Here is a 10,103-nt window from a genome sequence, read left to right as displayed (position 1 = left end):
AAGCCGGGCGCTGGTGGCTCACGCCTGTAATCCTAGCTACTCAGGAGGCTGAGATCTGAGGATCGCGGTTCAAAGCCAGCCCGGGCAGGAGAGACCGGGAGACTCCTAGCTCCAATAAACTACCAGAAAACCGGAAGTGGCGCTGTAGCTCAACTGGTAGAGCTCTCGCCTTGAGCTGAAGAGCTGAGGGACAGCGCCCAGGCCCAGAGTTCAAGCCCCACGACCGACAAAAAAAAAAAGACTTCTTAAATGAGTCAAGTTAGCAAACCAGCATATCAACACCAAATTTAAATAATTTAGAAAACTCAAAGGAGACAGGAGTCATGCTGTCTGTTAAATTTCTAAAATCTGTGCTTTTTTTATTCCCTTTTTATATGGTAAATGGCTTGGTTTTATTTACTGATTGAATAATAGGTTATTTGAGACGAGTATTTAGATAAGACAGTTCCCCGATAGATACATTATTTGTGTGCTTACATTTTTTATTAAGACGTGTTGTTTGATTAGTTTCATAAATGAATCAAAATTTAAAGAAAACTTACTGCTTTTAACTTTTCAGACTAATATTTCCTGTTTAGTCAGATTTTGTTTTATTTTTTTAAGACTTGAAATATTTTTATTAACCAATCAAGCTATCATTGAACTACACTTGCTGTATATATCAAGTTAATTTTACTTTGATTATAACAACTTTTAGTTTCTCAATAAATCTGAAGTAGAAAAATTCCAGTTAACATAAATATGTTAGTTAGATTTTATTTAGATCACTTTTAGCATTTTCGTAACTGTCACAGTACCCACTAAAGAATGTCTAGATATTGCTCTGCATCTTCAGAGTAAATGCTTTATGTTCACTTTCACAGTGTTTTCTATAAATATAAAATTCACCACTTAAAGTCTCTTGGTTAATATATAACTTGAAGTTGTAATAAAGCTTTTCTAAGTATAAATATGCTTCTTTATGATGATAGAATAGATAAGGAAACAGCTAAAACCACTGAGAGAATAATACTATATGTAACTACACTAAAGAAAAGCAGGATGATACCAGGAGAGGATTTTCAATCTCAGCTCAAATCCAGTTATCAGGACTAATATCTTCCCTAGCTTGATGGAATGTTTGCAGTCTGATTCAGTTCTGATTTGTTTGTGACAAAAAGAATTAAATATTGAGGGGCTAGGAAGGTGGCTTAGTAGTAGAGTGCTTGCATGCATGAGGCCCTGGGTTTGATTCCTCAGCACCACATAAACAGAAAAAGCCAGAAGTGGTGCTGTGGTTCAAGTGGTAGAGTGCTAGCCTTGAGCTGAAAAGCTGAGGGATAGCATCCAGGCCCAGAGTTCAATTCCCATGACCAACCAAAAAAAAAAAAAGAATTGAGTATTGGGAGGAAGTGTGTATGATATCTTGGTAACTGGTGAGGTTAACTGTAGTTAAAATTAATTTGACACGTAAAACAATTTTCCAAGATAAACATCTAAATGGAAAACCTTTGGTTTTATTGATGGATGTAACTAACATTAAGGTTATTAAAACCTGTTAGGATAGTGAATGTTTATATTTACTGCTGAATCCCTAGTGCCTAGAACAGTGTTAGGACATTAATCATTTGTTCAGTATGTTGCATTTGGAAGATGAATGATATTACAGTTTTTCCTTCATTCTAGGTGCAGATGCAGATTTCAGTATCTGGATTAAAAGGTGTCAGGAACCTCAGAATGGTATGTTTTATACATTTTGAAATCATAGTCTTTTAATGTGAAATGAAGTGAGGTTCAAAGTCAGCTTGGGCAGGAAAGTTTGAGACTCCTATCTCTAATTAACCACCAAAAGCTAGAACTGGAGGTATGGCTCCAGTGGCAAAAAAACTTAGGAATAGAGGTCACCTTGTAAGTTCCAGCCCAATACTGGCATGCACACACACCCACGCGCACCCTCACTTCTCAGATCTCAGCCTTCTGAGTAGCTGGAATTACAGGTGTGAGCCACTAACACCTGGTAACATTGGTTTTTAAAGTTATAATTTAAGGAGTACCTATTTCCCTGTGTGGATTTCCAAAGACATATTTATTTTTTCCTAGTTTCTTAGGTTGAAAGTGATGAATTTGTTTATATGAGAATCATGCTGTTACCAGTAAGAATTAAGTGAATCTAAAATAATTGCAGCATTCGGAATTAAGCCAACTTCTCTTTCATTTGAAATGTATGGAGAGGATTGGAGGCCCTCACAAATTACAGAGTGCTTGCCTAGCAAATGTGAGGCCCCAAGTTCTCACCCCAGTATTGCTAAAACCCAAACAACAACAAAACAGATATGGGTGATTTAGCTTTAAATTTTTTTTAAATTATTATAAAGATGATGTACAGAGGAGAGGGTTTACAGGAATTAACTTTCTTAATCAGTGTGTTGGTGACATAGAAATCATGTTTCTAACTTCCTATAAATATACTGCTATCCGAAAATGCTTTATTTTTTATGTTTTACAGGAACAGAATCTGAGGTGGTAAGTCCAAAATTTCATCCTTGGTGTTTTTAATTTATAAATACATAAAATTTCTTATATGCCTGAGAAATATGTGAGACGGGATGAGCTTGCTCTCATATATTCAGCAGTTGAATTTAAATGCTAATTGTTTTTGTAACTGAAATGAAATAATTTTTGATGAAGTAAATGAAACAAGTTTATAGTCATGAAAATTATTAGACTGTTTTAGTATGTAGTTTGATTTGGTTTGTTTTTGTATGGCCAGGATAATTATTTCCTATCTTTTTACTGCCAAATAACTGCAAAAATATTATCTCATTTCTCTCAGGTTGAATAGTTGTAATCACTAGTTATTGTTATTATAAAGGTGGTATACAGAGGGGTTACAGTTATATAAGTCAAGTAATGGGTACATTTTATTTTGGACAGTGTCACTTCTTCCCTCATGTTCTCGCTCTGTCTCTCTCTTTTTCTTCCTCTCTCTCTGTCTCTCTCTCTCTCTCATTGGTTGTGGGGCTTGAACTCAGGGTTTGGGCACTGTTCCTGAGCCCTTTGTGCTCAAGACTAGCACTCTATCACTTGTGCCACAGTGCCACTTCTAGTTTTTGAGTGGTTAATTGGATATAAGAGTCTCACGGGGACTTTTCTGCCCAGGCTGGCTTCAAACTGCGATCCTCAGATCTCAGCCTGCTGAGTAGCTAGGATTACAGGCCTGAGCCACCTGTGCCTGATTTCCCTCCCTCTCTAGTAGGACTTTTATGATTAGACTTAAAACACATGGTATAATGTAAAATTGAAATGCTTATATCTAACTCATTGTTAATGTTTCTTGTTCTGGAGTTGAAGATTTTTCGGGCATTTTTAGTTATTAAAAACTATGTCAGAAGCCGGGCGCTGGTGGCTCACGCCTGTAATCCTAGCTACTCAAGGAGGCTGAGATCTGAGGATCGAGGTTCAAAGCCAGCCCAGGCAGGAAAGTCTGTGAGACTCTTATCTCCAGTAAACCACTAGAAAACCGGAAGTGGTGCTATGGCTTAAGTGGTAGAGCGCTCGCAGGGATAGTGCCCAAGCCTAGAGTTCACGACTGACAAAAACAAAAAAAAAGTCAGATTTTTTTTTTTTAATCCTTATAGGCTTGTATGTTGTTAAATTATGCTTAGTACTAGTTTAACAATAGACATCAACATTTAGTCAAGAAGGAAAATTACAAGGAGTTGGGAGATGTATGAATAGTCCTTGCTCATTCTATGGACAATTAACTTTTTTGAATTGCTTTCTTCATTTCTCAAGGAAGAGTTACATCTCACTCTTCCAAAATTATTTTGTAACATTGAGAAAGTCACTTCATGAGATTTCTTCCTTTGTAAACTGAGGCTAACAGCTTATCTGTTTTCAGGCAAAATAAATGTGTATGTAGTGATGAGGGTTTGGGAAATCTTCAAAAGGGAAGCCCTATCTGTCCTTATAATTGCATAATTTCTAGTGGTGGGTGGAGAATGAATTAAGAGGTTTTCAGAAGTTGGCTTCTTGTTTTATCTGTTACTAGTTTTGTTCAGTTTTTATAGTATTTGAGATTCAGACTAGGTCTTCAAATAAAACGACATAGATTTTAAAGCAGCAGGAAACAAGAAACAAATTTGTTACCAACAGGTGCTATAGCCTTTATAGCCTTCGTGCATTATTAGTCTACTTTTATACTGACTCTAGAATGAACTGAAATACTCTAGTCAGTATTTCCACTTGATATCTAAATCCTTATTTTTCATTCATTCACTTGAGGAGAAGTTCTGAGTTAGACTCAGATTTCTAGTGTTGTTTACCCAATTTCTCCCTTTTTCATTTAGGGATGGTTTAGAGGCAACATATGATGGAAGACATTCTTTAGCTTTGTATACATAGTCTTAACCAGTGCACAAGTAATTTAGGAAAATCTGAGTAGGTCAGCAGTTAAATGGAGGTGTGGCTCAAGTGGTAGAGCACTAGCCTTGAGCAGAGACTAATAATTAGGGACAGAGCTCGGGCCCTAAGATTAACCCCTGGGACCAAAAAAAAATTTTTTTTAATGCTAATGTCATAATCAGTTGAGGGAGTTGTTATGTCTTAGTATTATACATAAACTTTTCCATTCAGACCCTTAGAAAGGCTTATTATTTTGGTACTGGTATTGTGTTTGAACTCAGAATTTTGATGAGCTTTCCCTTAGCTTTTTTGCTCAATGTTGGCACTCAACTGTACCACTCTTTCACCAGCTTTTTGCTGATAAGACTCACTGACTTTCTCTGTCCTTTTCTGCCAGAGCTGGCTTGAACTCTGATCCTTTTTTTTTTTTTTTTGGGTCCAGTCATGGGGCCTGAACTCTGGGCCTGGGCGCTGTCCCTCAGCTCTTCAGCTCAAGGCTAGCACTGTTCCACTTGAGCCACAGTGCTACTTCCGGCTTTTTTCTTTTTGCTTATATGGTGCTGAGGAATTGAGCCCAGGGCCTCATGCATGCAAGGCAAGCGCTGTACCACTGATCCTTATATGTCAGTCTACTCTTAGTAGCTAGGATTACAAGCATGAGCCATCAGTGCCTGGCTGGAAAGGTTTTTGTTGTTTGTTTGTTAGTTTTGGTCAGTCATAGGGCTTGAACTCTGGGACTGGGTGCTGTCCCTTAGCTCTTCAGCTTAAAGCTAGTACTCTACCATTTGAGCCACAGTGCCACTTCTGGTTTTCTGGTGGTTTATTGGAGATAAGAGTCTCACGGACTTTCCTGCCTGGGCTGGCTTTGAACTGCAATCCTCAGATCTCAGCTTCTGAGAAGCTAGGATTACAGGTGTGAGCCACAGGCACTTGGCTTGGGAAGTTTTTTTTTTTTGTGATGGTTATTTTGTCCTTTTTTTTGATGCCACATCCAGGGCTCATGGACAAGGGATTTATTGTGCTCTTACTCAGTTATTTCACTCATGGATGGATGGCTTTATCCTTTTTAAACCACACCTTCTGTTGCTTTAGAAGTTTTTTTTTTTTTTTTTTTTTGTCTGTTGTGGAACCTGAACTCTTGGCCTGGGTGCTGTCCTTCATCTCTTCTCAAGGCTAGCCTTGAGCCACAGCTCCACTCCAGCTTTTTCTGCTTGTGTGGTACTGAGGAATCAGACCCAGGGACTCATGCATGCAAGGCAAGCACTCTATCACTGAGACACCTTCCCAGCCCTAGAAGGGTGGTTTTTTTTTTTTTGGTAATCTTTGCACTTAAACCAGATTGGCCTTGTTTCAGCTTCTAGAGTACTAGGATTACAGCAGTGTACCACCAAACCTGGTATTAAGCTTTATTATTATTATTTTAAACTGTGGTACAAATAGTCTTTACTAGTTGCAATAGAAAATGAAGGGTCTTGGTACTGAGGTGGCATCTATAGACCTTGTCATACCTTGTGAATAAATTTTTGCTTTTAATCGAAACTAAAAATTGTTAAAATGAATATTCTACTTATTTGTGATTATTGTATTATTTAACACTTATTGTATTATTTAACACTTACAAATACTATGTTTTACCTTTGAAAAAAATTTTCATTGGGCTGGGAAGGTGGCTCAGTGGTAGAGCGCTTGCCTTGCAAGCCTGAGGCCCTGGGTTCAATTCCTCAACACCATATAAGCAAAAAGAAAAAAGCTGGAAGTGACGCTGTGGCTCAAATGGTAGAGTGCTAGCCTTGAGCTGAAGAGTTGAGGGACAGCGCCCAGGCCCAGAGTTCAGGTCCCACGACCGGACCCCCTCCCCTCCCCCCAAAAAATCACCTTAAAAGGTAGAGGTTCTGAGTAATACTGCAGAATATTATAGAAGACTATACAGACAGGTATCATCTGTCTTTATGTAGTGATTGTGTACCATAATTTTCTGAACCAGTGGTAATAATATCTTAACTGGGAACAGTTTTGCTTCCAGGGCAGCTTCTGTGTCGGAAGATTATTTTTTTTATGCTAATGGACAGACACTATATTACGGATACTACTTAAACATGCTGTAGAATACAGAACAGTTCCCTACAAGAGAGCTAAGAGCAATGGGGTATGGGAATTTCACAATTAAACACTGTACAACGAGTAAGTTTTTTTTTAAAAGGAAAAAAGTTGTCTGGCCAAAAATGCCTACTGTGTTGAGAAACCCGTTCTTAAAATTCTGTATTGCTTTAAAATTTGCTCCTCTGCTGTATACTAATCAAAAGGTAAGACGACAGTATCTTTACAATTAAAAAAAAGGTAAGACTTTAGATCCAAATATGCACACAACACAGGCATAAATTCAGAAGAGAACTGGGTGATAAGACTTCTTAAATGAAGCCGGGCGCTGGTGGCTCACGCCTGTAATCCTAGCTACTCAGGAGGCTGAGATCTGAGGATCGCGGTTCAAAGCCAGCCCGGGCAGGAGAGACCGGGAGACTCCTAGCTCCAATAAACTACCAGAAAACCGGAAGTGGCACTGTGGCTCAAGTGGTAGAGCGCTAGCCTTGAGCTGAAGAGCTGAGCGACAGCGCCCAGGCCCAGAGTTCAGGCCCCACGACTGGACCCCCCCGCAAAAAAAATTTTTTTTCATGTAGTCATATCAAGAGGATAAATGAATAATACATACATTTTAATATAGTTGCTTATCAAATTTGTAAAAATCTTTTTCTTTCAACTTGCCAGAATCAATCTGTATCCCAGCGGACTCAGTCAAAAATCAAGTAAGCATTTCTTTTTCATAAATCAAGTCCTGACTATGTAATTTTAAGTGTTTCATAATTTTATTTTAAAAAATGTTTTTATAGCCCTGTTAAAAACTTTAAGGCTGCCTAATGATAAGTGTTAATGTTTATATGAATTCAAAACATGTCTTAAAACTTTCTGTGTATTTAGGGGAACTATTTTTTCTAGCTAAATTGATGTCAGTATGCACATAAAATGAGTTTGTAGTATTAACAGAATTGTAACCTGCCCTGCCTATTAATTTGGAGTAAATTATTTTTCTTTTTTAATTTTGTTTTTAGCTATACCGGAGATTGAACTCGGGGCTTGAAGCTTGCTAAGTAGATGCTCTCTAAACCACACCTCCAGTTCGAGTACATTTTTTCATAGGAATTTTCTGCTTGAGTTGAAAGTTAATATTGCTGAGGACAGTAATTATAAAGGATAAGCAACTGGCTGTTCTTTTAACTTTTTATTTTTAGGTATTCCTTAGCCTTGTGTACAACTTGTATTAGAACTGTAAGGCATGAGGTGTGATCTGGAGCTCTGCACCCTCACTGAATTTCAGGGGCAAATTGTGAAACTGTTAAAGTTCATTTCTTTAATCAAGTTGTTTTTTACATAATTACCTGAACTAACTTAACTTAGGTAATGTAAAAACAAAAACAATTTACTCATGTTCCTTCTGGAGAAATAGAGGCTAGAATTTCAAGTACCTAGAAGTAAGAAACTTGACTTGCCTAGGGGCCACAGCAAGAATAGGATACCTAAACATCAAGTAGTAATTGTAGTGTTCTGAACATAAAATAAGTTAACGTTTTATTTGTTAAGTATATTGTGTTGTCAGCACTGTGCTTCTTCCTGGGGATAGAATAGTGGCAGGATAAATAGCTCAGACTCGGGGAAATTACATTCTTGACTAAATTGAAAGTGAGGATTCCTACATGTTTAGAGCTTTCAGAGTGAAAGGTATTTATAGAGAAATCTCTTGACACATGGGTCTTTTTCACACCTTGGATTGAAGGGGAAAATATTGTGTATAATGTGCCTAGCACACACTGCCATTTTGTTACTCAAGGTGGAGCTCTTGTTACTTATTTACTAGTTTTTATTTTGCAATTTCAGGAAAATTAAAAGTCCTGTTTTAAGGGGTTTTTCCTTTCTTTTTTGATAGGTATGATTGGTATCAGACAGAATCTCAAGTAATCATTACACTTATGATAAAGAATGTTCAGAAGAATGATGTAAATGTGGAATTTTCTGAAAAAGAGGTATTTAGCCCTTGAGACATTTATGTGGAGATTTTTTTGGGTAGTTTATGAGATGCCATGTCTTCCTGAAATTATATGGAAAAACACTGAATAAAATATGAATCATTGTTTTCACTGTTTGAATTATTTTAAGTTTTGAGAAGTTTTGAGATAAGATAGTTAGATGTAGTTAGATGTACATTTTATTCAGATTTGGAATGCAAGGGAAAATTTGTTGACAGTAAGATAGACAATTTTGCTGTATAGTGTACTTCATAATTTGTTGTGTCTTAGAATTACTAAGCATATTAAACGATATTTTAGCTACTTGATTTCTTAGCATTTAATGGGAACTTTATGATGTTTCAGAAAAGTAGTGGCAGAATTACATGATTAGTATAGGAATAGCTTTTTATTACATGCTTTTTATTATAATACTTTTTATTTTATATTTTATTATATTACTTTGTTCTTGTGTGGTATGTTTTGTTTACATTTGAATATTATGTGGCAAACATGATATTTTTGCTATTTTATATATAAGAAAATTCACATAAATCTGATACTGTATTTACAGTCCCTAATCTACAGAATTGAAGTTCTATATATTCAATTTAACTATTTTGCCCTTTATACATTTATAAAATGTATTAATTTTGTGTTCAATAGTTGTCTGCTTTGGTAAAACTTTCTTCTGGAGAGGATTATAATTTGAAACTGAGACTGCTTCATCCTATAATACCAGAACAGAGCACATTTAAAGTACTTTCAACAAAGGTAAGACAATTGAAAAGGATTATTCTAGTAATATATTCAAAATATGTAAGTAATGATGAACAAAATACCCTGTGTTTAATAAACTTCTAGCTTCTTCTAAACCATACCTTTAAAGTAAAAGGGACAGGTATAAAGAACAATGACTTTTGTTTTTAAACCATTTTGTACATTTTTAATACAAGAGAATGTAAAAATCCACTTGGCTTGTTATGATGTTTATATAGTTATGAAGGTAGCGCTATTTCTCAGTAAAGGTATAGGCAGATATAATGGGGCTTATTTTATAATCCAAGCATTCAGGAAGTAAAGGCAGAAGGAGCACAAGTTCACGGCTAACCTGTGTTTATATATTATGATGTTGTCTTGAAAGTAATAAGCTGGGCACTGGTGACTCACCTGTACTCAGGAGGCTGAGATCTGAGGATCATGGCTCAAAGCCAGCCGAAGCAGGAAAGTCTGTGAAACGCTGATCTCTAGTAAAACACTAGAAAACAGGAAGTGGTGCTGTGGCCTCAAGTGGTAGAGCGCTTGCCTTGACCTGAAGAGCTGAGGGACAGTGCCCAAGCCCAGAGTTCAAGCCCCACGACCAACCAAAAAAAAAAAAAATAATAATAGTAATCAGCCTTTGTAAGCTTTGGTGCTATCAGTGTCTCTTGTCATTAGTTTGTCAGTTTTGTCTTTTTAATACACTTTTTTTTTCATTGTGCCTAATGAAGTTAAAAATACAAACTACTGCTGGGTACTGGTGGCTCATACCTATAATCCTAGCTACTTTTTTTTTTTTTTTTGTCGTTCATGGGGCTTGAACTTAAGAGCTCTGTCCCTGAGCTGCTTTTGCTCAAGGCTAGTGCCACCTCTGGCTTTTCTGTTTATATGGTACTGATGAATCAA

The 10,103-nt window shown here is 36.8% G+C and overlaps 1 protein-coding gene across 1 annotated transcript in view; it reads left to right on the top strand.

Annotated features, from left to right (window-relative positions):
* The window catches only part of Sugt1 (SGT1, suppressor of G2 allele of SKP1 (S. cerevisiae)), a 57,403-nt gene that overhangs the window by 19,076 nt on the left and 28,224 nt on the right, over nucleotides 1-10,103 (top strand). Inside the window, exons 6-10 of the mRNA XM_013010871.1 lie at nucleotides 1,666-1,719; nucleotides 2,486-2,502; nucleotides 7,147-7,184; nucleotides 8,360-8,456; nucleotides 9,105-9,212. Coding sequence (XP_012866325.1) covers nucleotides 1,666-1,719; nucleotides 2,486-2,502; nucleotides 7,147-7,184; nucleotides 8,360-8,456; nucleotides 9,105-9,212 — 314 coding nt within the window. The remainder of the gene's footprint in view (nucleotides 1-1,665; nucleotides 1,720-2,485; nucleotides 2,503-7,146; nucleotides 7,185-8,359; nucleotides 8,457-9,104; nucleotides 9,213-10,103) is intronic.

This window comes from Dipodomys ordii, unplaced genomic scaffold (assembly GCF_000151885.1).
Source record: "Dipodomys ordii isolate 6190 unplaced genomic scaffold, Dord_2.0 Scaffold1, whole genome shotgun sequence".
Taxonomy (NCBI): domain Eukaryota; kingdom Metazoa; phylum Chordata; class Mammalia; order Rodentia; family Heteromyidae; genus Dipodomys; species Dipodomys ordii.
Note: the sequence above shows the minus strand (reverse complement) of the source record. Positions and strands in the feature narration are given on the sequence as shown.